This window comes from Vigna unguiculata, chromosome 4 (assembly GCF_037176805.1).
Source record: "Vigna unguiculata cultivar grain cowpea cultivar isolate G323 ecotype 2 chromosome 4, ASM3717680v1, whole genome shotgun sequence".
NCBI lineage: Eukaryota > Viridiplantae > Streptophyta > Magnoliopsida > Fabales > Fabaceae > Vigna > Vigna unguiculata.
This window is the reverse complement of record NC_140795.1, coordinates 5,853,069-5,879,622: the sequence shown is the minus strand read 5'-3', so window position 1 is coordinate 5,879,622 and position 26,554 is coordinate 5,853,069. Positions and strand designations below refer to the sequence as shown.

The window sequence follows — 26,554 nt, the reverse complement described above, 5'->3', positions numbered from 1 at the left end:
TCAAAATCTATTTTTTTCTTTTAATTTTGTAAAAATGGTGATTCTAAAAAGGGTAAAATATGTTTTAATTTTTTACCTTTAAGTAAAAATTAAAATTAATCTCTTTTAAAAATTATGGACAGATTTAGTCTTTCAACTTTATAGATGCATGTACTTAATCCTTTTAATATAATTTTGTAAGGTTTATTTAAGTTTAAACGAGTTTCATATTAAAAAAGTAAATACATGTATTTTTAGAGTTTGAGAAATTAAATTAGAATAAAATTTAAGAGAAATTAATTTTTTATTTTTCAAAAATTAAGAAGTAAATATATATATATATATATATATATATTTTATTTTGTTTTTCAAAACTAAAATAGTACTTGAGAAGAAGAAGGTCTTATCCATCTTCAAAATCGTGGTCGTGTTTTTGTGGCACTTGAGAAGAAGAGACACCAAAAATGGCTTCTTCTTCTGTTCAATGTTGCTCTGTTTGGTTTCCTTCTCTTCCCAAACTTAACACTAACACCCTTCGCTTCCTTTCAGTTAATCCAAACTCCGTTTCTTTCTCTTCCCCTTCTTTCAGAATCAGAGCATCTTCTTCCTCCCCAACCCTCGAAGAAGCTGCTATGAGCATCGACAACCTGCGACGCTTCATCAACCTTAACTCTGGAAAGTGGAACGGCTCTTTCTATGTACCATCTCAAAACCCCTTTTAATAATTTTTTCTCATACCCTTTTTCTTTCATGGACAAACTTTGTTTTTACTTCTTTCACTCTTCTTACTGCCATTGTACTTTGTCTTAGAATTCAAACACAGTTATAAGGGCTTTGATTTGTTGGTAATGTTTTTACAGAGTGTGGAGATTATATGCTGTTTACATTGTCATCCAATCCAGTTATAATTTCACATGTATGCTAACTTTGTTGAATTTCATGATAACTACCTTGAGAAATGCTAGAATCGCATATGAACACCCTTCCTTTAATTAGTTGAAACTTAATGAGTTTGAAGTTGTTAGTGTGAATTTTCTGTTGCCTAAAAAATCAAAAGGAAAATGATATCTGGTTCTGTTGGGGTACTGGCTAAATAATTAAAAAAAAAAATTGTTTTGAGTTATGGGAAAAGATGTTGTAAATCATTTTACAAGACCCAGAAATTAAACTACCTCATGAACAATCTAAAGGCATTTTACACTGTCATCTGATCACAAATTGACATGAAGGTTAAGTTTGGTGATTTTCAGAGTAACTGATGTAAAAGTTCAGCCAGAATGATTTCTGGTTAAATAGCAATGTAAAACTTTTTACTGTGGTAGTGTGTACAAATTAAAATTTATTGATTATTATGGTCTATTAAGTTGAAATTTCGAAGGAAAAGTACTCAACTTAAACAACTGTGCCCAAGTTATTTGCTATACATTATTGATCTCATTTCTTTCATGAGTAGCAATGTTTTCCTCTTTTGTAGCAATTTGATTCATGTGGGAATATGTTACAACAACTGAGTACCAAGCTTTCCGCTAGCTCTTACGGGGAAGATGAACTCATGAGTCTCATTCAAACGTAATAAACTTTTCTCTCACTCTTATCAGCATGCTTCTTTTCTCATGAACAAAGCAAAGGAAAATAGTGCAACACAACTAGAAGTTTAGAGGAACTGTAAGAAAAGAGCATGGTTGTTTTTACCTTATTTTTGAATTGATATAATGTTTTTTTTTGGACAAAATCTTCTTTTCTTTTACCTTTTGTTTTATGGTTTTCAGAATTTACAAAATAAACAAAGAAAATAACAAAATATTGTTTTCACTCTCTCCTCCTTGTTTTATAAACTTTGTAAAACAGGACTAGAGTTTAAAACGAATGACATTTTTGTTATTTTTAATAGAAAATGTCAATTAAAATAAACAAAATGCATCGGAAATTTTGTGTTACTTGAATCTGAAACACAAATGATATGGACCTTAACAAGGAGAGTGGATTGAATAAAATCATTTAAGTCTTAGAATTATTTGTTCATCATCAGGTTGCTTAGAAGTTTAGAGGATATCTTATGTTAATTGTTGCTCCTTTCAGGCTTTATATTAAACAACCTTCATCAAGCACTTCAATTTCTGGAGATGACAATGATGCAGAATGGGCTGAGTACAAAATTAAAGAAACCAATATGTTTACTGTCGACAAATATCAACAAGTGAGGTTTCCTTCTCATGCTGGAATGTAGAACTTGATGTAAACATCATCTTTTCAAAACATTTTTTGGTTCCTTCTTTATGATCCCATTGTTTCTTTAGTGTATCCATCACAATTAGTTTGCAGATAGGCTTTTTCCCATCTGAGAGGGCATTTGCATTGAGATACCAAACAGCTGGCATGTTAGAAACAGTATTAAGGCAAGGCGTTCTCGGAGAAGATGACACCGGTGAAGAATCACCAAGGTAAAAATGCTTGTTTTCATAGAATAGACCAGTTAGCACTGTTTGACTGATTTCTATATTGGTGAAGTGTAACAATTGCTGACCTTATGACATTTATCATGCATTATTGCATTAGTAAATGAAGTCTAGGCTGCATTTGGTTTGGTGAAAGACAATAATGGAGTGTGCTTCACTTGTTCAGATTGCCGTGGCATAGAGATAAATGGCTAATGAGTTCTTGTCAGATCATTTGGCAGCTTGCATAATATAAGTGCTAATCTGAGAAGTGTGGTGTGGTGGCACTATATCTTTATTGCTACTGTTACTAAAATATTAAACTAGCAAAATAACTTTTCTAAGCTCAATTTAAAATAGAAATTGAAATTGTGAAATGTCAACATTTAAATGTGACTCTTGATGATAGTAATTTTCAACTTGATGTGAAGTTTTATTCCAATGTAACATATGCTGGTGTTGCCTTATTATTTACATCATATTATTTTATCAACCTATTTTCCTTTATGCTGTCCAACTGTTGAGGCATATACTAAAATCATGACTTGATGCTAGTATTATAGTCTTTCAGGAAAAGTAGGGAAACAAATGTTTCAAACCCTGATTCTTTGGTTATAATTAACAATATATCCTGGCAGTTGCTTACTTAGTTACTTTGAAACCTTCGGACTTAATGTCATTTTGATTAATCTGGAACATCATAGAAACCAAGTTTTATTCGACTAGGTTGTTTTTCACATTGATTACTTGATGTCATTGCTGTATCAAAAACCAAGATCTTCTTTAGTAGTTTTTCTTAGGTTTTCTTGGCTTTTTTTAGTTTTACTCTTCCCCTTTTAGCAGCCTAATGTGCAAAACTACACCATTTGCCACCTTGCATTTGAAATGAGAACCTCTTCCTCTTTGGATTGAAGGTTTTATTGTTGAGTGATTTTACCATTGAGCTCCGACATGGTAAAAGGAAGGCATACTAAATTACTGATATGCATGTCTTATTTCATGCTTTAGATTATTTACTTGACACTTCCATATGGTGCAGAAATCTCAAGCTTCCCTCTCGGCGACCTTCTGTTGTATGTGAGAATTGCCTGTACTCTCTTCAAAGAGATAAGCGAGCAAGAGCCTTTCACATTTTGGAGCCAAAAGGTACTGTAGATATGCTTATCGTCTTCCTAGAGGAAAGAAGTGATGGAGCTCCTCCTCTACTTGACAGTTCTATGGTGAGCTTAACTGAGATAGGTGTAACTTTCTTTTATTGTGTGTATGTCCAATGCATATTTGATAACTGAGTTTTTGCTTTGTATGTTTTACTCATGTTGACAGCAGCAGAACAGTGTCTTATGTTTATGACTCTATAGTTTCTTATGACCTTTTTCATTCATTTTGAATTCATTTCAGGATGCAAATAGTAGGATTATACCTTTTCTTGGTAAATGGAAAGGTCATTCCATTACAAAACGAAGTGGTGTATATGGTTCTACAATTGCTAAAGCCGATACCGTTGTGTTACATGAGATGGATGACAATGGCCAACTTATTCAGGTATTTTACAACTCAATAACAAATGTCGCATAGTCATAGTGAAAGTTTAGTTTGACAAAATTGTTAAAGCACTGAATTATGCTATTTGCCAGTGAAAACAAATCAAAATATTTGCAGGCCCTGTTTATGCCCCTTTTTTTGTCTTCTGTTTGAATGTCTTTTATGAAGTTTTTACACTGTAATTCCCTTTTGCAATATTAGTGCTACTATTCAGATGTTTGAAATGGATTTATTAGCATACCACAGAACCAAAAATAACATCAAAAAATTTTCAGAAGATGCAGAAACATACTATATGAGATGCAGAGAATCTCTATTGAATGACATTTTCTTCTGTATACTTCATCACCCATTTAAAATTTATTTTATTGGAGCAATGTACTAACCAACATTTGATAAACAAGTTATTTCTTCTATTTGACTCAACATGAGTCTTTTATGTTGTAGACGGTAAGATATTTTAAGATTATGACCATTTCTGAATGCTGGAGGTTTATGTTGTTGCTGTTTTTGTTTGGATATCAGGATGTTACTTCAATATCTGATGGGGAAAATGTTACGACCAATGTGCATTGGAGTGGCACAATATCAGAGTATTTGGTGACATTTGATGGAGGTTATCAGATGATACTATTACCGGGGGACATGTACATGGGGTGCCCTTGTGATATAGCAAAAAGTGTGGCAGAATCAAAATCGTTCCATTTGGAGTTCTGTTGGTTGGAGACACCTGACAAGAGGCAAAGACTTGTTCGCACATATGATGTGCAAGGCTTGGCTGTCTCATCTACTTATTTTTATGAGACCAAATTGTGAATCCTATGTTGTCCTTTTTTTTCCTGAAAATCGATCCTATAGTTGAGTATGAAAATGGCCTGTGCAATAAATCTTCATATTTGTCTTTACATCCATCGGAGGAATGTGCTTTTCTAGTATATTGATTGAGCCTATGTGGGAATACAGGTTTTTTTTGGGTTACGTAATAGTGATGGTATGTCAACATAGATAAAAGTTAATCTGTCACCTTAAATATGTTTTTAGTCTTTAAATTTAGATATATAATTGAAATTCGTCTTTGTCTCAAATTTTAATACATTTTGATAAAAAAAAATGAATGAACATAATCTCTTCAATTCAAAGACATCAATATTTGAGTCAGAACATGTTAAATAATGTAAACAATTTAATTGTAAGTCTAAAAAGTCGTTTAACATGTCAAAAAATATTCACGCAATTGAGTTAGAAGATGATTATTTATTCATTTTTAAAATTCGAACATCTTGAGGTAAAAACAAATTTTAATTTTGTGTCCAAATATAAGGACGAAAATATATTTGACCTTTTAATTTTATAACCATTTCTCAGTCAATTTTTATTTCTTACACAATGAGACCTTAGTTACATGGTGATGGAAATGTAGTTTAGCTAAATAACACACAATATGTAAAACCCTAGAAAATGGTATTTTAGAAGTGATAATGGTTTTAAAATAGTGAAACTTGATTATTTTAATATTAAAAGGTTTTAGTATAAATAAAATTGTTATAAATGAATTTTATTATTTTAAAACACACAATCTCTCTATAAACCACTTTTCTAGATTTTTCTTACTTCTCTATAAGTGTTTTGTCTTTCTGATCGTCTGATTGAAGAACCAAGATCGTAGGATTGATCCTCTCGGTGAGCTCTTCAATTTGGACCGATTAGGTTCTCCGTTCGCGTAAGTTAAGTTTCCACTCTCTTTTTTTGGTTTTTTTCTGTTTTTTGTTGCATGTAAGCCTTCTTTCGCTTGCATGCGTCTGTTTTATTTATCAGCATGAGTCTCTGCTGATCAATGATCATAATAGTATGTTCTGATCGTTCTTGTGATGTTTCTATGTGCAAATAGAGCATCATGTGGAGTTAGAGGCGTTTGACGTTTATAGAGTTATTTAAGCACGATACGAGGTAAGGAAAGCTAATATCTATTGTTGAAATAATTATTAAATTTATGTATGTTAGAGTAATTAAGTCTAAAATAGGGAGTAGTGTGTCTTATGAGTCTAGTGCATTCTATGAGTTGTACCTAGGTATTTAGGGTAGTCTTTTGATCTTTTATCTTATAATGTATCAGTTTTTATCATTATAAATAAAAGGTTATCAGAGGGATCTAAAAAAGACCCTCCAATTGTGTATTATCCTTTTATTTTCACATGGTATCAAAGCAAGTGGTTTAAGTTTCTTTCAGTCCTGTTTGTGTTGCTCGCCGGCGGCCAGTGGTCGTCGGCGACTACCAGAGTCAAGTCTTTCAAAGACTCATGTCTAAAGCATCTCAATGTGCATCTTGCGTTCCTAATCTCAGTTCTGTCCACCGCATTTTCATTGTTGTCCATCGTTTGTTGTCGCCTTCCGCCTTTGGCCACCTGCCAACGGCTGTCCAACTTAGTTCATCCCTATCTAAAGATACCCACTCCCTTTTTTTTAAATGTTCAACAATGTGAACCACTGTTCTCTATTAGTGCGCCTCTGTCCACCGCCTTTCACCGTAGGCTGCCGATTACCGTCGCAGTTTCGTCCAGCGACCACCAGATCAGGGTCTCGTCCTCGAGCGACGTCCAACCCCGCCGAGATCAAGGCCAGTTTCCTCGCCACGAGCCACAACACGCACCGTCTCTGACGCTGAAGCCAGGCGCGTGCTGTCCACGCGCCACCGTCCTCTCATCGGAACGTCACCACGCCTCCTTCATAGCTTTTGCCGGAGCCTCCTTTGTCGGTTATGACCTTCAAAAGTTCATTTTGGGTGAAGTCCAGAAGCCACCCTCTTGATAGTCCCTCTAGGGTTTTTGGTTTTCCTTTACTGTTGTAGCATTACCTCACTGTTTACCAAAGTTAACGGTTGAAGGTTGCTCACAGCGTGAGGGGGAGTCTGTTTATGGTCATTATGTCTTCACAAAGTTGCTTTTGCTACTATGCGTATGATGTTTGTCTTGTCAGCCACGCCGTTCCATACATGCATTGTCTATTTGTCATTGTCCACGCTCAATGGTAATCTTCTAGTCTGCTGCAATTTGTAGCAATCAACCACTGTTGGGTCTGCTGTAGTTTGTTGCAATCAGCCACTGTTGGCCACCATTTGTTGCTGATGGCAATCTAGTCTACCGCAGTTTGTCGATGTCAGCCACTGCTAGCCACCATCCATTGTTGATGGTAATCTTGTCTGGCCGCAGTTTGTCATTGTCCGCCACTGTTGGCTGCCATTTGTTGTTGATGGTAATCTTATTCGTCGTAGTCTGTCGTTGTTTGTCATTGTTGGCTGCCATATGTCGCTAATGACAATCTTATTGGATTGATTCATCCTAATTGAAGTTATGTGCTTGTGCATCACCATTTAATATTATTCTCCATAATAGTTATCATAGAAGCTTAGAAGCTTTGTAATTATTATGAATGATGAGTATATGATATGAGATTGTTTATGTGAGATTGAGTTAAGATTGATTGATGATAACCCAAGGAGGATTAATAGTGATTGTGGTAGTGTATGCATTGAGGTAAGGATTGTTTTGGCAGTTATCCCGATGCTCTAATAACCATTCAAATTCTCAAGTAGAGAGGAATGGGGTATGCGGTATGTGGTGAGAGGAGTAGAAGGTCCTAGCCTAGGGGTTTTTCCTTGATCATAAGTGTCAACGGACTGACCTTGTATGTGGTAGAGTTTTCACTCTTAATATGTCGCTTTATAGAGCATGTGATGTCACTACAATTGCAGAACTGACTGGATCTGACCTCAATGCATGTATCCCGATTAGTTGAGTCGTAGTTTATATATATATATATATATATATATATATATATATATATATATATATATATATATGTATGTATGTATGTATATATCAATATTTATGATTTAAATTTTTTTTAAAAGTCATTAGTTTACCTTTCTTCTGTGTTTCTGTCTTGTGTTGTATGTTTTCCTTTTGTGATGGTCACCTATTCGGTGGGAGCAATGGTGGTTGAAGTTTTAGAGGCGCCTCTGAAGGTTGAGGAACCATCTTTTAGGTCAGAAAGAGGTCTCAATGAAAAGTTGTTGTAAGTGGTTAGCTTGTGTTTAGAGTGAAAAATGTTTGGTATATATAATTGATATATTTATATAATTGGATCTTTATAAGACTGTATTAATATATATTTGTTTATCAATTTTAAATATCAGATGGAACATTCTATTTTATTAGTTTTAAGCTGTTAAAATTATAATGTGACAGAGTATGTAAATAAATATGATCAAACCAATTTTCTATGACCACTCCAGTTGAACCAAATCCAAAAGGGAGAATAAAATTGATGAATCTGTCGTCTGTTCAACTTAAAAGAGGAGTAACCAATGATATTAAGGTTAAAATTACTCTTAGAAAACATGGAAGAAAGGTCTAAAACTATATGTTTACATTACTTTTAATAAATTTATGTACTAAAATATATTAATGTTTTTTTTCAAAAGATGGTGAAATATATTTATTTTAGCCTTTAAATTATTTCTCAAGAACTTTCGCACGACCTTTGAAATGTAGATGATTTTTTAACAATTAAATTATACATGCACTTACGTTATCATCTACCAATAAATCATAATCTATAAGTTTTTGGGCGATGATATTTCAAAAAAAAAAAATACCCACTTCAAATATTAACATTTTAATCATATATATATATATATATATATATATATATATATATATATATATATAAACTTAAAGTAATATTACATATTATTGTCTATAATCTATACGTAAAGGACATTTTCTTAATTTATAGTTGTAACCATTATTTTAAACTAAAATAATTATATTATAGTTTTTATTATGTAAGTGATTGTTAATTTAAACTTAATTATTTTCTAAATTATAATAATCATTTTATTATCTTATCTTTTTAAATAATTACTTATTCAAATTTAATTATTTTTTCAAAATTAAATTAATTATTTATAATAAAAAAGGACACACATAAAAGTGCATATCTCTTTCCACTAGTTTTATTCAAATAAAATATTAAGCCAGTGGTTTTTTGTTTTGAAGGATATGAAACTATTAATTTCCATGTTTTTTTAGTAATAAATATTATGGACCGAAAAAACATTATAGAAGCAGCATATTCCAACATTAGAACCGAGATGCTGATAACATGCCACCTAGGCGACAACGTATGGCACAGAAGTTGCGTTAACTACTTTACTTCAAAATCATGTCTTTTACAGTTACACCACAGTGATCAACCATGTTAATGCTCTGTTTAGTAACCCTTAACAATACAACATCATAAGCAGAAAAAAAAAAAGTTCAGCCATTCCTTCATTTTGTGTCAGAAATGAAAATCTGCAGCAGCACCTTATGCTTGCTTCTGGCCATGGTTTTGGTGATGATGAGCACCAACTTCATCACCATCATGACAGTGACTGAGACTCACATTCCCACCACTTTGGATGGCCCATTTGAGCCCGTGACCCGCCGGTTCGACCCGTCACTGCGACGGGGCAGTGATGACCTTCCCATGACTCATCCAAGGCTCAGAAAGAATGTAACTTTGAATTTCCCTGAACAGATTGCTCTTGCAATTTCTTCACCAACTTCTATGTGGGTTTCTTGGGTTACTGGTACTTTACCTCTTCTCCTTAGAATTTCCAAAAAAGCTGTCATTTTTAAGAGTAATTAGTCCATGATAGTTCATAGGGGTTTTATCTGGCATCTGATCTCAAAAGCTTGATAGTGAATTTGATCCTTAAAAGACTGTCTTTTAAGGTGGTTTTTGTTCTTCACATTCATCACTACATGTTATCATTAAAATGCAGTGCAATCTAGCATCTCCAAGTACGAATTAAATTGCATTTTAATGATAATATATAGGGATGGTAGGTAGCTACTTTAATGGACCTTTTTTTCTTAATTTATTTGAATTACAGGATTATATTGAATCTGTCATACACTTTGAGGAACGAAATGGAACATTCTACTGTCATAACAAGGATGGTTTATGATTTTCTGACAGTGTAACATTCTTAAAATTGAAAGTGGATGGAAAATAAGTTATTTTTCGAATGTTAATGGTGTTGTGTTCTAAAGCATTGTTACTTGGTTGTGTTGTTTGGTTTCGGATAAGGGGATGCACAGATTGGACTCAACGTGACCCCAGTAGATCCTGCATCTGTTGGAAGTGAGGTGTGGTTTGGGAAAGAGAGTGGCAAGTACACAGGTGTTGGGAAAGGTGATTCTGTTGTTTACAGTCAGTTGTATCCCTTTGAAGGCCTATGGAATTACACCTCTGCTATCATTCATCATGTGAAACTTGAAGGTATGTTTGAGTTTCCTTTTATTTGTATTTCTGCTCAAATGGAGGGTAGTAGTGTAGGGAATATAAATGTCAGTTTAAGTTCCATATAGTGTGAGTTTAAGTCCCACATTGAATAGAGATAAAAAAGTTAACTAACATATAAGAAAGAATATCATTGTCTTAAGGTTTTAGGTTGGAAGTGATGTCAGTCGCTAATGTAAGTTAAACTCATATTTCATTGGTGTTGTCATTCTTCAGTAGTAAGTCCCTCCTCAAAAGATTAAGTAGGGCAGCCTGCACATGATCTAGTGGAAAAAAAGGCTTGATTGTTGTTGTTATTGTTAATCATCTTAAGTTCTTGGAAGCAATACTTTACAAAGTTTGATGTTTGTCATGTGATACAAATGTTGGATAAAAGAACTTACATTTGTGATGTGATAAAAATCCTTTAAAAGAATGTGACATATTTTGTGTGAGTTTTTTAAGATACAAACTATAAGATATAAACCAAGTGAATAAGTGCAATGACACAAATTTATTATCAGTTTGGAGAAAGTTCAGAGACACTTCTTTCCTGGTGCAGGTCTTGAACCTGGAACAAGATATTATTACAAATGTGGGGATAGTTCTATTCCAGCCATGAGCCAAGAGCGTTTTTTTGAGACTTTTCCAAAACCTGGTCCAAATAATTATCCAGCTAGAATAGCAGTTGTTGGAGATCTAGGCCTCACAAGAAATTCTACATCAACTATTGATCATCTAATTCATAATGATCCTTCAATGATTCTAATGGTTGGAGACTTAACATATGCAAATCAGTATCTCACAACTGGTGGAAAGGGAGTTTCATGTTATTCATGTGCATTTCCTGATGCTCCTATTAGAGAAACTTATCAACCTCGATGGGATGGGTGGGGAAGGTAAACTACCTCATGTTCTGAGTTCTATGACAAATTATGTAATCAAGTCTTAGCAAAACATAACTTGAAAAAAAAATTCTACTTTAAATGAGTCCAAGTTCCACATCGAGTAAAAATAAGAAATTTGAAAACCAAATAAAGAAGAACACTCATAAATTCATTGTCTTAAGATTTTGAGTTGAAAGTGGTGTTAATCCCTTATGTGAGTTGGACTCATGTCATATTGTTGTTGTATCTCCGGATACACATAGTTGAAAAGCAATATGGTTTCTGAAACATCAGGTTTATGGAGCCTTTGACCTCAGAAGTTCCAATGATGGTTATTGAAGGGAATCATGAGATTGAACCTCAAGCTGGTGGGATCACATTCAAATCATACTTGACACGATTTGCAGTTCCTGCTGAAGAAAGTGGCTCTAAAAGTAACTTCTACTACTCTTTTGATGCTGGAGGCATACACTTTATCATGTTAGGAGCATATGTTGATTACAATAGTACTGGTAAATGATAACTAATGCTTCCCTTGTGTAAATTAACCACTGAATGCACATAATTTCAGATGCTTCAACTTGACTTGAAGTATTTCAGGTGCACAATTTTCTTGGCTGAAGCAAGACCTGCAAAATATAGACCGTAGTGTGACCCCCTGGTTAGTAGCTGCAATGCATCCTCCTTGGTATAACAGTTATGCTTCACACTATCAAGAATTTGAGTGTATGAGATTGGAAATGGAAGAGATTTTCTATCAATACAGGGTTGACATTGTTTTCAATGGTCATGTGAGTTAGATTCTGTATCTAATTCTGCACACAGTTTTTGCAGTTACTCTTTTGAATAGAATTATGAGCAATAGTGTTGAAATTAAGATTGTTTTACAAGTGGGGTTTTCCTATTTGTGTTGTCACATGATGTCCATGTTGCAGGTTCATGCTTATGAGAGGATGAACAGAGTTTATAACTACACATTGGATCCTTGTGCACCAATCTACATAACTGTTGGAGATGGCGGAAATATAGAGAAAGTAGATGTTGATCATGCAGATGACCCTGGAAAGTGTCCTTCTCCTGGAGATAACAAACCAGAATTTGGAGGAGTTTGCAAATCAAATTTTTCCACTGGTCCTGCCAAAGGAAACTTTTGTTGGAACAAACAACCTGAGTGGAGTGCATTTAGAGAAAGCAGTTTTGGACATGGGATACTTGAGGTAAAATCTTCATATTGTAATTTTTTTTCACAGTATAAGGAAAATTTACAATATATAAGTGGGTGCAAAACCTCACCTTACAAGCTGGTTTTGTAAAGTTGAATCATGTTTAAAATACACTATTTAAGATGATATCAAAGAAATTTTAAAGCCTATTTTAGTGAAAATTATTGTTTATTAAGCCTATTGTGCCACCTTTTATCAGACCACCCTTAAATACCTATTCCTTGCTCGAGACGTATATGTCTTGATATGATGAGGTGTGTTGGAAATTTCATGTTGACTAAAGACAAGGAAAATTTTCGGTATATAACTCGGTGCAAACTTTATCTTACAAGTTGGTTTTGTAAGGTTGAGTTACACTTAAAATCTACTTCTTAAGAATTTTTATTGCTGGGTTCAATTAGCTTAATCATCTATTGTTTTGTTCTGGTTAAAGTTCATTGGAATATGAATAATACTATTACTCAAGAACTATGAGTTTGTTTGGATAAAGTTTTCTATACACTTATAAGAAAAAAAATGAAATAAATTTCTCCATAAGGTAAAATAGGTTATGTATAAGCTATTTTGTAGAACTTGTCTTAGATAAATATTTTATAAGACAATTTTTTAACGAGTTGGAGAAGATTAGAGAGAAAAAACAGAAGTAACGACTACATTATCTCGTTGATGACAAACTCAAAGAACAAAATACTTAAACAAAAGTAAAAAAAAAAAAAATATTTTGAGCACTCAGGTAGAACGAAACCTTTTTTATAATTGAAAAAAAAAATCCAAATTTACAAAGTACTTAAAATTTAATCAAATCTACTATAATTTAATCCTTAAAATTGGAGAGTTCTCACAAGAGATTACAAATTCAAACTTGTGTTGTGTGTGTATCATTACTTCTCATAGAAAGTCTTAAATACACAGTCTCTCCTTTATTGAAAATTACAAAATTTTGTAGAACTATTGGTGTGTAATGATAAGATACAGAATATTTACACAACATGAATTGTATACTAATAATTAACAACAAGATTACTAAGCATGATTAAACAATATACTAACATCTGTAATTATATATACTAATTAATTTTGTTAGTGATACAAACATTCAAAAACACTAAAAAAATCTGTCTATATATATATTTTTTGGATGAAAATTTTCTTTGTATGTGACTATATATAATGTATTTCATTGAATTTTTCTCTGTTCATGACATTGATATCTATCCTTTTCTTCAAAATTTTATCATCAATCTTGTTGCAGGCTGTGAATTCCACATATGCACTATGGACTTGGCACCGAAATCAAGAAAACTATAAAGAAAATGCAGTTGGTGACCAAATATACATTGTCAGGCAACCAGAATTGTGCATGAAAGACTTAAAAGTAATGGTTTCATAAGCTTTAGTATGCACAAGCTTTTTTCTGAACGTGAGGATTTTAGAGATTTTATATCGATTAAAAATAAGACAAATTTACAATATATGAATGGATACAGACCTTACCTTACAAACTAATTTTGTAAAGCTGAGTTAGATTTAAGATGGTATGAGAGTCATTTAAAAAGTCTATCCTAATGAGGTTTATTGTTTATTAGGTCTATCGTGTTATTATAGGGGTTGGAGATCTCATTCTAGGTAGACAAATTTACAATATTGGACACTGGTATTTTGTCAAAAAGTCGTCAAAGAACCTTTTTCCTTACCGTATTTGAATTGGTTAAGTCAGTTTTGTAAGATTAAGTTAAACTTAAAGTTTACTTCTTAAAACTTTTGTTTATAACTCCATTTCTAAACTTTTCATAGCATTTCAAGTTTTATGTGACTTCAAGTGTGAACTAACATTCTCTAAAACAAAGAAAAATTGTTTTATTCACTTAAAATCCTTGTTTTGTTGTTTTCTACTGACAAGTTTTAGAAGGTGCATTCAATACCATTTCTAACCAAGATTTTTTTTTTCTTGTTGTCTTCTCTTTCTAAAACTGAATTTATATCACTAAGGATTTATGTTATGTTGATTTTCAGTTTGATGAAAACATGTTTGATCATCCTATATAGGTTTTCACATTAAAATTTTGTCTTAAACCTTTGTGCTTTGTAGAAGTAAAAGTTGTGTTGTTTTTTTAACAGACTAAAGACTTTCCTTTGGAGTGTTTTTTTAATTTGAATTCAATCTATTAAAATTTTATCCATACATAGTAAAATTCACTTGATAAGTATTATTTTTTTTGCAATTTTTTCCAACTTGTTGGTTTTGGCAAGAGTTTCACTTTGATTTCTATTTGTGTAGAATAGAAATTTTTCACTTGCTGTTTTACTTATTACAAAAGGGTTTTTTTTTTCATTTCTATAGTTGATATTATCTAATATTAATTTTGTTTGCTTTACTTTAATTGTCAAATTTTCACACACTAAAAATATTTAAGTTATTTTTTAGTTTTGCTATGATTTCAATTTTCCTTTGGCTTTGTTGTTACAGCCACAAGATTCACAACAATCACTTCCATACAATTCAAACCCTAAATCCTCTCATGCTCCTACCCATCTTTCTAAGGTATGCTCCTTAGTGTTTATTTTTTACTTTAAGGGTTTTTGTTTGGAAACATTTTTTTCATAAACAGATTTAAGAGAGAAATAAATAAATAAAGCAAAATGAGTTTTTGAAATTAGTTCATATGTAAGTTAATTTGAAGAAGCTTTTCAATTAATTTTTATTTTTTAACTTGTGCATAAATTAATTTTAATTTATGAAAAAAAAATATTTTATTTTTTTCTTTTTATTTGTCTCTCGTAGAATTCTATCATCATATCACAAATCCTTGGGCTTCTCTTTTTAAATGGTCTATATTCTCAGGTAAATATGTTCTAAGTTCTGTTGTATTGGTGTTGAAAAGAGTATTGTTCTTTTCTTAATTTATCGAAAAATGTATACCTAAAAACTTGAAAAATTATTAATGAAAACTATGTTGAAGAATTGATTCTGATTGTTTTATTTTTCTTTCATTTTGAAGGTGAAATGGAGCTAGGTTTCATTGTATAAAACACAAGACTATTTGAGTGTAAAAAATTGTGTCTTGATATTTCATGGATATACGAGATTTTATTTAGGTTTCTAGAGAGGAAAATCACTTTTTTTCTTCTTTAAATAGAAAAAAAAAACACTTATTACCTGTTCACTAAACCAAGTAGATTTTCCTCTCTAATGCTTTTAGTTATGTATACATGGGATTGTTAATTACACTCTTATTGAGATTGTTTAGCACTTCGATGAAGGATTTATGCATTTGCTTGTATTTTTATTGATATTTGTTATTCAACTTTAAATTCGGTCTTATCATTAGAGTTAATTGTCATATATTTAGAGTTCAAATAGTTTTGTCACGATTTTATTCTTAAAAATCATCTTAAAGAATTGAAGGATAAATGTAAATTTTAAATTTTTTTGTCTCAATTCTTAAATGATATAAGATTATTGGACATACAAAATCAAAGCAAGTATAATTTTTATCACGGTTTTGTTTTTAAAAAACATTTCGAAAAATTGAAGGAGGAAGATAAATTTAATTTTGTTTATTTTCAATTTCTAAACTATACGAGACTATTAAATGTATTGAAGCAAAACAAATCTCTAAATGGAGATAAGAAAGATAGGAGGATTCATATTTAGAACCACCCTTTTATTCCTTCAATTGAGGACTAATTTCCTTGAAGAAGAATGATATAACATGTTAAAAATACATGTTAAAATACAAAGGATATAACATGTTAAAAAATATAGAGTAAACTCTTTAAAAACATAAATGATAGACTATGCAAAAATATATAGAATATATTCGTTGCAAATACAAATCGATGTATGGACATATTGGTCTAATGTGTATTGTTAGACTCGTATGATCAATGGATTGACAAATTCATCTACTATCTAATGTTAGACTTATCTAATCAATATATGGACACACTAATCTAATGTGTATTGATACCCTCATCTAATGTGTATGGACAAACTCGTGTAGTGTGTATTTCAAGACACTTCTAATCAAATAATGGATAAAGTTGTCTAATATGTATTAATAGACTTGTATAATATGTGTATAAATAATCTTGCCTAATGTATATTGCTAGACTCATTTAATTAGTGTATAGACAAACTCATCTAATGTGTGTTGCAAGATTTGTTTAATCAGTGTATGGACGGATTCGCCAAATGCGTATTCTTAAACTTGTCTAATTATTGTATGAAATGACTTGTTTTATGTTTTATGCATAAAATACTTGTCTAATTCATGCATGTATAGACTGTCTAATGTGTATTACTAAACTCATCTAATTAATGTATGAAAAAACTCATATAATATATATTGAAATATTCATCTAATTTTTTTCTAGACTTGTCTAATTATTGTATGAAATGACTTGTTTTATGTTTTATGCATAAAATACTTGTCTAATTCGTGCATGTATAGACTGTCTAATGTGTATTACTAAACTCATCTAATTAATGTATGAAAAAACTCGTATAATATATATTGAAATATTCATCTAATTTTTTTCTAGACTTGTCTAATTATTTATGAAATGACTTGTTTTATGTTTTATGCATAAAATACTTGTCTAATTCGTGCATGTATAGACTGTCTAATGTGTATTACTAAACTCATCTAATTAATGTATGAAAAAACTCGTATAATATATATTGAAATATTCATCTAATTTTTTTCTAGTGATGATTAAAATGTGTCAACCCTAAACCCTAAACCCTAAATTTTTAGCGAAGTTTCTTAAGAAATTGATTGTGCTTACTTTATAGACTTCATGAACATAATTAAGAGTAAAGTTTTTGGAATAATAACATAATATATCAAAGTCTTCTATTCACAAATTCAGAAAATTGAAATAATACTCTTGAATAGACAAATTATCTTATTTGTAATTATTTATTAGTATTACTAGCGTAAACACAGACACTATCGTGCCTGTGTATACGCATTTTTTAAATATGCATGATATTATATTAATACTGAATGATATTATAATGTTATAAGCTAATAAACAAAATAAAATTATATTTATAAAAAATAAAGTGAAATATATGGAAAAAATATGAGAAAATAACTGTTGATGAATAGAAGATTAAAGAAGAAGGAGATAAGTAGATAGTTTTATAAAAACTTGTAAAAGTAACCGTTAATTTTAAAAAATTTAACAAATAATTACATTGTAAAGGGTAAAGTTGGAATTATGAAATGTGGACACAAAAAAGAGGGAATCCCCTTTATATATAGTTATAGATTATTATTATTATTATTTAAAATATATAATCTTTAAAAAATGGAAAAATTGTGTTTCTTTTAAATTGATTTTGTAAAATAAAAGAAAATATTATTTGAGAACTTTAGTTAATTATTATTTTTTATTGTTTGATAAACAATTGAAAATTAATGGTTGTCATTATATTAATACTATTAATATTCAAATATTATATATTACTTTGATTTCATTTAAAATGTTTATTGAATGTATAAATTTAATTTGACTTACCATACTTTATTTTCAATAAAAAAAATTATATTATATTGATAAAATACTAGTTTATGTATAAATAAAATTATTTTCTGATTACAAGCATATTTTATTGTATTAATTTTAATACTATTTTTAATTATTTTATTAAATTAAATATTGGTTCAAAATATTTTATATTTTAATTTTACAATATAATTTAGGAGTATATAATGTGTTAATTGCAACTATAAATAAGAATAAAAGCTCATGTACATGAATGTTACCCTTCATTTTACCATGTCATATATTATACCTTAGTCTTGTATTTTCATATTGTCTCTCTTCTTGTTTAATCAAAACTTGAAATCAATAATGAGGAAAATCAAATGATAACTCACCATTACACCCTCTAAAATTAATAAAGAAAAAAAAAATCATCAAAACCTCATCACGTGTTTGTTTTTCTAAAATTTTCAACAACCCATTTGGATGACTGAATTGAAAGCCATGAATTTCTAATTCTCTCCTTGATTTTTCTCCAACCCCTTATTCCTTCCGAAATGAATGGAGGACAGAGAGAAAAACAGGGGAAGAGAGAGAAAATTTGGGGAAGGAGGGGGTTGTTCATTTCCTTGTTCTATTCCACAACAAAGCCACCATTTTTCCATGTGCGTCTCGCACACCCTCTTGGGAAAACCCAAAGGGTTGCATCGAATTGCATAGAACAAAGACAAAGAGACTCAAAATCAGGGAAGAAGAGAAAAAAAACCAACAACAACAACACAGGAGAAAACAAAAAACAAAGAACAAAGAACAAAAGTTGTTGTTTTTGTGAGAATTCGAAATGCCCCTGTTTTCGGGTTTTTCTCGTCTCCCTGTATTCTGAGCTCCTTTGTTCTGGGTGTAGCAACCACATTGGAGGTGTTGATGTAGGGGAAATTCTCCCCTACAATCGACATCGTCCATTTTCTTGTTGTTTTGTTTTTGTGATCATTTTCTTGTTAATCAAATGGGTTGCATTAGCTCCAAAAATGTGGTTGCCAAAGCTTATTCTCCATCCCCATCGACGGTGAAAACTTCAGAGACGATTCGCGCTTCTAGCAAGGGCCGTTCTGGATTGACCATTTTGGATTCTAAAGGAAATGTAGATAATGAGAGGAACAACAACACCAACAAGTTTAAGAAAAATAGTTCAAAGAAGAGTAATGGATCTCTTAGCTTAAGGCAAGGGTTGGTTCACAGAAATGTGGAGGCTGAACAAAACGCTGTTGGTTGGCCTCCTTGGCTCACTGCTGTTGCAGCAGAAGCCATTCAAGGATGGATCCCTCTCAAAGCAGATTCTTTTCAAAAATTAGAAAAGGTAAAAAATAATAATAATAACAAGGTTAAAAACTTTATTTGTTCATGTTTTTGTTTAAATATTTCAAATTAGGTCTTAAGATATTTTTTAGTTTCAATTACGTACGTATCGTAACAATTATATCTAATTCCATTAGTGTCATCTCCTATTATGTGTCATCTCCTATTTTTAGTATGTATTATGTGTCATCTCCTATTTTTTTAACTTTTTTTAATTTTTTTTAAAATTATTCATATCACATGTCACATCAATATTATATCATATGTTAAATCAATAAGGTGACACACGTCAAATCATTATCTGAATCTTAATTTGATCCCTATATTATTATTTTGATTATAATAGGTATATTGTTTATGTTTCTCTTCTTGTCTCTCACCAAATAAAATAAAAATGTGAAGGTTGTTTTAATGACTTTAAATTTACTCATTAATGACAAAGTGTTTAAACCTTAATAATCTTTTGGATTGTCAACTTAGTAACATGACAAAATTGTTAGAAACTTTCCTATTTTGTAGACAAATTATGAATTTTCCTTCTTTCAAGGATGGAAGTATCAGCAAGATACACATTTGAAGGCAAAATTGATTATTTACCCTATCGAAAATAAACTAAAATACTAGTATTGATATTTAGTATATATTTTATCTACGTGAAAATTTAGTATCAGTATAACAGTCATTTAAAATTTCAACTATGGATTATAGGTTAGTATTGATATTTATCATTTATTATTTATTATAACATTTTATTTTGACATAATATAAACCATGCCATTGACATAAAGTTTTCATTTTTATCAGAAAAGTAATTGAAAATCAACTAAAGTGTTATACTTCAGTTTTGTTTGGTTCATGTAATAGTTGTTGCTTATTGTATTGTTACATTTAAAATTTTCCCACACTTTTCTTTTCTTTCTCGTTTTTTTCTTCTTCTCATAATGATATGTTATTTTGAAAATAATATAAATCATGATACTCTATTATTTTACTTTTAACTTTAGAAAATAATTATCTTGTGAGTATATCTTGTTGTCATCATCTATTAAAATATTTTTTAATTTTGAATAGATTGGTCAAGGTACATATAGTAGTGTGTTTCGAGCTCGTGAAGTTGAAACCGGAAAGTTGTTTGCTTTGAAAAAGGTGCGGTTTGACAATTTTCAACCTGAGAGTATTAGGTTTATGGCAAGAGAAATAACCATCCTTCGAAGACTTGATCACCCAAACATCATGAAATTGGAGGGCATAATCACTTCTCGTCTATCAAATAGCATATACCTCGTATTTGAATACATGGAACATGATCTAGCTGGTCTAGTGTCACGTCCTGAGATAGTATTCACTGAATCACAGGTTTGTTTACATCTTTGAACGATTTTTAAAAATTTTGTTTCGTTCTTGATATAAATTATATATTTATTTCGTTCATACACTTTAGAAAAATGATGTAAAACATTATTTCCAACAAACTACGTGTGAAGGTTATTATTACCACATCCGTATGTTGTTTGTTGGAAGGATATTTTACATGACTTTCATAAAGTGCAAGGATGAAATAAACATACAGATTATATTAGAGATAAAACACAATTTTGAAAAATAGTTTGAAAACGAAAAACATATTTAACCATAAATCTTATCTGTTGTGTATATTAGACAAGATTCATTGCAAGTTTGGATTATTTTTACATTCATGTGTATTGTTTCTTTCGATAGATAAAATGTTACATGAGGCAACTTCTAAGTGGACTCGAGCATTGTCATATGCGTGGTATTATGCACAGAGACATCAAAGTATCAAATATCTTATTAAACAATGAAGGTGTTCTCAAGATAGGAGATTTTGGATTAGCAAATACAATTAGTACAAGTAACAAACATCCTTTGACAAGTCGTGTCGTGACTTTGTGGTATCGTCCTCCTGAACTATTGATGGGATCAACTAACTATGGAGTGTCAGTAGATCTATGGAGTGTTGGTTGTGTATTTGCAGAACTTTTTCTTGGGAAGCCTATCCTTAAGGGAAGAACTGAGGTAATTCTAACAATTGATGTATGTTAAGTATAATTTATATTTAGGTTAAATATGTTTTTTGTTCCTAAACTATTGTCATAAATTGTGTTTCATCCACAAATACTTTCCTACACTTTAAAAAATTCATGTAAATCCTCCATAACAAACAATATGTAGAGTATTTCTAATGTGACAAACTGAGTTTCATAGTGGACTATGATATAACCTCTGCATGCCATTTGTAGAAGATAATGTTTTACATGACTTTCACAATTGTAGGGACAGAATTATCTTATAGTTTTAGTTTTAGGACGAAACACAATTTTTAAAAATAGTATAGGGACAAAAAAACATATTGAACTCTTTATAATTATATATGGTCAATTTGCACTTTAAATTTTTTGTTGAAAACAAATTTCCATAGCTTGAATGTGCTAGCAAACACTAAACTTATTTTGTAGTTTGACATGTGTGTATTTGTTGAGTGTATAGGTTGAACAATTGCACAAAATTTTTAAGTTGTGTGGTTCTCCACCTGAGGAGTTCTGGAAAAAGACCAAACTTCCTCATGCAACCATGTTTAAGCCTCAAACAAATTATGAAAGCTCTCTTCGAGAAAGATGTGCAGATTTTCCTGAAACTGCTATAAACCTACTTGAGACTTTATTATCCATTGACGCAAGCAATCGAGGAACTTCCTCATCTGCCTTAATGTCTGAGGTAAACATTTCATTAATTTGTATTTTTGTATAGTGTATTCTTCGTTTTTGGAAAAGTTCTTCTTTATGATCTTACATTGTAATAAATAGTTAGTGTTTTATGCATATGACTTCATAATTGTTTTGCCAAAAACGTTAACTTATTAGGAAGTTTGTTTAATAAGGATCAATTGTGTACAACTAACTTGAATTTCTAATTTTCTTTTTGTTGTATACTCTTTATAGTATTTTAACACTAAGCCATACGCTTGTAACCCATCAAACCTTCCAAGATACCCACCGAGCAAAGAAATGGATGTAAAAGTTCAAGATGATTCATCCAGGTACACTAGTGTAGTATTTCTTGTTTATAAAAGGATAATAGTCGGTTCGATACAATAAACATTGACATATTTCATTTTTAGTATAATAAAAAAAATACTATTTGAATATATGAACTTTAATTCCATTAATTTTGTTTGAAATCCATTAATGGTTAAAGTATTTAAACACATGTTTGATCTACGATAATGGTTACATGCATTTATTAAAAGAAAATATAACACTAACATGTAATCAACCCTGAAGAACCTATAAATTTTGTTTTTGTAAATTTAAAATCCTTAGAGATTCTCTTAAGTTCAAACACATGTTTAATGTTAATTTCCGCTTTAATAAACACATGTGACAATTACTAAGACAAAATACATGTTCAATTACCTTAATCATTGTCGGAGTTCAAACAAAATTAACAAAATGCAAAGATTTGTACTAAGATTGTAATTTTCTTCTTCTTATATTAAAATGAAATATGTCCATTTGTCCTGATTATTTAATCTTCATTGTCATAGATATAATTATTTATTTAGTTGAATTATTTTACGCACTAAGAGTTTGAGTTTTATTAGTAATTACGGCACATGATGTTGTAATTGAACTCACTAGAGAAATAAAGATTTATTGTTAATTTTTAGTATTTTGGAATATCTCATTCCAATTAAATCAAATGCATTTTCTCTTATTTTTAGGACTAACTCTTAATCCTTACTCTTAGGAAAAAGATTGAAGGCAAAGTGAGAGAGGTTGCAACATCAAGAAGACAACCAAGACGAGTCAATAAAGTTTTGCATGATCAAAACAATTTTGGTAAATCAAGTTCAAAAGAGGTATTAATTTTCAATGGAATGTTACTACACCACTTAAATATCATTATTTTTACAATACTTATCTTAGAATTTAGATTATTTGTTGGATTATTTGTATTGTTCCTCTATTGTGCTTTCAAAACACTTTGATGGTCACTGATTTTGAAATTTTAAAATATATTATAAAGATATTTAAAGTACCAACATAGTGTATTTGTAGTGTTCAGCAGAGGACAACACCAAAAAACTTAGAAGAAAATCTAAACTCACTTATCTTACCTTCTTTATGTAGAGCATGCAAAATATTTCCCAAAATGGTCATAAAGATGATGGTAAAACACATGTTACAAAAGGAAAAGGAGGAGGCATGTACAAAGAGCACACAAAGCCTGCAATGGATACCATGTCTGAGACCTCCCAAGTGATGAATGTTGTTAATGGTAATGGATACAGTGTGCCAGTACAAGTCTCAGGATCTACTAATGATTATACATGGGTAAAAAGAAGAAAACAAGATGCATCATCAACTTTATCAGATGGATCAAGAAGCAAAATTAGTGCACTAGATCCCAACTTTGCCAAAGGAACATATGATTTAACTAACCAAAGGGTTTCAATGGATTTTGATCCTGCTGAATTGGTGAATGCTCAGGTAAACATTATCCCCAATTAAATATTTTAAATTACCAAGTCACAAAACCAACAACTGTATGTTGTTAAATTAAACTTGAGGTGTTAATAGTTGCTAATACAAATTAACATAAGTTTTAGTATGGCTAGTTAAAATTAACACATGACATATATGGCTATAAATTATTGTTAGGAATTCAAGTTTGAGTTTAAGTTTCACATTGAGTAAAGAAGAAAAAGTTAGGTACTATATAAGAAAGAATGTCCATAAATTTAGTTTTAAGATTTTTTGTTAAAGGTGATGACAATCACTTACATGGATTACACTAATTACTCATTATTATTAAATTTTCACATAAATTCCCTTCAAAATACTCATTAATTAGTACGTGGTATAATATTATAATTGTCTTAGATGACAATCTTTACATGACATACGAGCTTTATAAAAACAAATTCTTGTTAGTTAAAAAAAGTAAGCTAGATGTTAATTTCTATTATGACATCTTTTTTCTTGTAGACAATGAACTTGAATGTCCTAGCTAAAATATTTGTGTATTCTATTTATATCAAATTAATTTATATTTTATATGTAATGTTTTACAGGGTCGTAGAGAACATGATGCACAACGTGCAATTCGTAAATCGAGATTTGGAAGAGGTAAATAAATATATTTATATTTGAAAAATATCATTCATATGAGAGAGAAAAGACAAAAGCTATATGTGAAATAATTTGTATGATAAATTAGACAACAAAAAAGAAGAAAAAAATATGAATAAATTAAAATGTAATAAATTATGAAGGGATAGAGATAAAAAAAATTATATTGTACATAATTTTACTTAAATTGTCTTCACAAGAAGAAAGAAATAAAAGAAAAATAGTAATGTTATACAAATTGTTATATAACTTGCATATATAACACAGTTAAAAGTAAAATAAACAAGGTAACTTTTATATTTGGGGTGAATAAGAATTTGTATTGTAAAAAATGACATTATAGGTGAACTAATGATGAATACTTATAGATGAATTTGTTGTTTACAGATAAATGAGATGACACAAGGATTGTGAAAGCGGTGTAATCTTCATCATTACAAGGGTGACTAAAAAACATTTATGCTATTGATGAACTCTAGTAGGGACATTTGAACCATTTTAGTTTTTTACTTCACCTTTGTTGACATCTTGGTGTCATTTCCCTCCTTTTGATCTCACTAGTTAATTGTTCACACCCTTCAATCTTTAACATTATTAACATTCAAAAACAAGATTACACTATATACATGCAACAAGAAAAAAAAAATGGAAGATGATACAATACAATAATGTTTTTCATTTGTCATGAATTTTCACTTTCCCCACATGCAAATTTTGTCCAAGTGTAAGTTTGGTTTTAAGAAAAAAAAAATATAAACAAATACTCTATCATTGTGTGTTTCACTATCTCTATCTTTATCTCTAAAGTAAAAATTCATTTTTCATCATATTTAATAATTATAAATTATTCATTTCATCCTATATCTATTACTCACGTATGTTTTTTTACTATTCCAACTATTATAAATAATTTTAAAAAAATTTGCTAAGGATTTAATGTGAAAAGAATATACATGTCAAGAAAAGTTATAATTGTAAGGTCAAATAATTATAAAAAAAAGAGTAAAATTGATAAAATTGTTGATTCAATGAAATTGATAATAACATTCATTCTATGTAATATATCATTTGAATGCAGTCACACAAATGAAAAAAAATGTGTAATCAAAGTGGTGACAAAAAGAAAAATATCTTGGAGATATAAATAAATTTGGTGGATATAAAATTGGTTGAATTATTGAAACATAATGAAATTTTTTAGTGAAACAAAGGTTCTTCAAATAAAACAAACTTATGGATTAAAAGGGAAAAAAGGAAAACAAATTTTTAATATTACCTACTAAACCAAAGGTTTACGTGATTGAATTTAACACATAAAATTGAAAGTGAAACATTTTCATGTAAAAAATAATAATGAATAAAAGTACTAAAACAAGTATATTTGAAAGATAATAATTAAGCATGTGCTTTCAAAATTATTTGATAAAACTTGAGGCTTGTATTTCCTGAAATTTATACCATTTACCATTTGAACAAAATCACATAAAGAAAATTATGTTATCAAAATTGTGATAAGAGAGGAAGTTTCTTCATATTTGAGTGAACCTTTTAAATTTTTAACATGTTGAATAATTAACCAAAGGGAACAATGAATATAAGTATTTTAGACTACCTAAGTGTTTTAATTATTTTAAATAGGGATGGTAACAGCACATCCGAATATTACTGATTTAATAAAAGATAATAAGAAAAAAAATTATAATTTCTGCATTTAATGAAAGCATTTCCCATGGCGCGGGAATTTGAATTTTTATTAAACCGCCGAATTAGAAATTTCGGATCCAATATAACATAAATTCTTACAATTTAAAACTCAATCCAACTGTAATTAAAATTACATCATTTTATTCAAAACATGAAACTAAAAGCTTCAAAATTAAAATCGCATGACAAGCCCCGCTTCGACTCTACTCCTCTGCAACCTCACCTGAAACATCATCTGCTCCTGCATAACGATTTACGTGATCATCGCCAAACACAAATAGATAGGGTGAACTCAGAGAAATAACATAATAACAACACCATTATCTTACAATAACATTAAACTCCTATTCCCCGATTTGCTAAGTTAACTAGCTGGTCTTGTATTTCTTCCATGCATACTCAGTGCCCACCACGGTTGTTACCGTGAACATTCGGGTTCTACGCTATTTGAT

General features: G+C 30.3%; 3 protein-coding genes across 6 annotated transcripts; all 3 read left to right on the top strand.

The window, feature by feature from the left end:
* The first annotated feature begins 362 nt into the window (after positions 1 to 362).
* LOC114181347 (glutamate NMDA receptor subunit epsilon-1, putative (DUF3598)) lies at positions 363 to 4,934 on the top strand. 2 transcript variants are annotated; one of them, XM_028067772.2, is made up of 7 exons: positions 363 to 677; positions 1,454 to 1,548; positions 2,059 to 2,176; positions 2,302 to 2,420; positions 3,454 to 3,634; positions 3,813 to 3,956; positions 4,482 to 4,934. In XM_028067772.2, exons 1-7 carry the CDS (start codon positions 444 to 446, stop codon positions 4,770 to 4,772), a joined length of 1,182 nt encoding a protein of 393 aa, XP_027923573.1. In that variant the 5' UTR covers positions 363 to 443; the 3' UTR covers positions 4,773 to 4,934. The 2 variants fall into 2 exon arrangements, with proteins under 2 accessions (XP_027923573.1, XP_085528263.1); XM_085672137.1 differs by lacking the exons at positions 363 to 677; positions 1,454 to 1,548 and adding an exon at positions 1,626 to 1,644.
* A 4,259-nt stretch (positions 4,935 to 9,193) lies between these two features.
* On the top strand, positions 9,194 to 15,684 carry PAP23 (purple acid phosphatase 23). Of its 2 annotated transcripts, XM_028067846.2 has the most exons (10): positions 9,194 to 9,588; positions 10,092 to 10,283; positions 10,846 to 11,182; positions 11,465 to 11,682; positions 11,771 to 11,961; positions 12,106 to 12,387; positions 13,646 to 13,768; positions 14,861 to 14,935; positions 15,176 to 15,235; positions 15,393 to 15,684. In XM_028067846.2, the coding sequence occupies exons 1-10, from the start codon at positions 9,303 to 9,305 to the stop codon at positions 15,405 to 15,407; spliced, it is 1,779 nt and encodes a 592-aa protein (XP_027923647.1). In that variant the 5' UTR covers positions 9,194 to 9,302; the 3' UTR covers positions 15,408 to 15,684. The 2 variants fall into 2 exon arrangements, with proteins under 2 accessions (XP_027923647.1, XP_027923648.1); XM_028067847.2 differs by lacking the exon at positions 15,176 to 15,235 and having other exon boundaries at positions 9,195 to 9,588.
* A 2,842-nt stretch (positions 15,685 to 18,526) lies between these two features.
* LOC114181735 (cyclin-dependent kinase C-2 C-like) lies at positions 18,527 to 25,087 on the top strand. 2 transcript variants are annotated; one of them, XM_028068271.2, is made up of 9 exons: positions 18,527 to 19,246; positions 20,317 to 20,601; positions 20,965 to 21,282; positions 21,754 to 21,981; positions 22,206 to 22,303; positions 23,014 to 23,125; positions 23,397 to 23,756; positions 24,341 to 24,395; positions 24,786 to 25,087. In XM_028068271.2, exons 1-9 carry the CDS (start codon positions 18,896 to 18,898, stop codon positions 24,791 to 24,793), a joined length of 1,815 nt encoding a protein of 604 aa, XP_027924072.1. In that variant the 5' UTR covers positions 18,527 to 18,895; the 3' UTR covers positions 24,794 to 25,087. The 2 variants fall into 2 exon arrangements, with proteins under 2 accessions (XP_027924072.1, XP_085527939.1); XM_085671813.1 differs by lacking the exon at positions 24,786 to 25,087 and having other exon boundaries at positions 24,341 to 24,403.
* Positions 25,088 to 26,554: the final 1,467 nt, after the last annotated feature.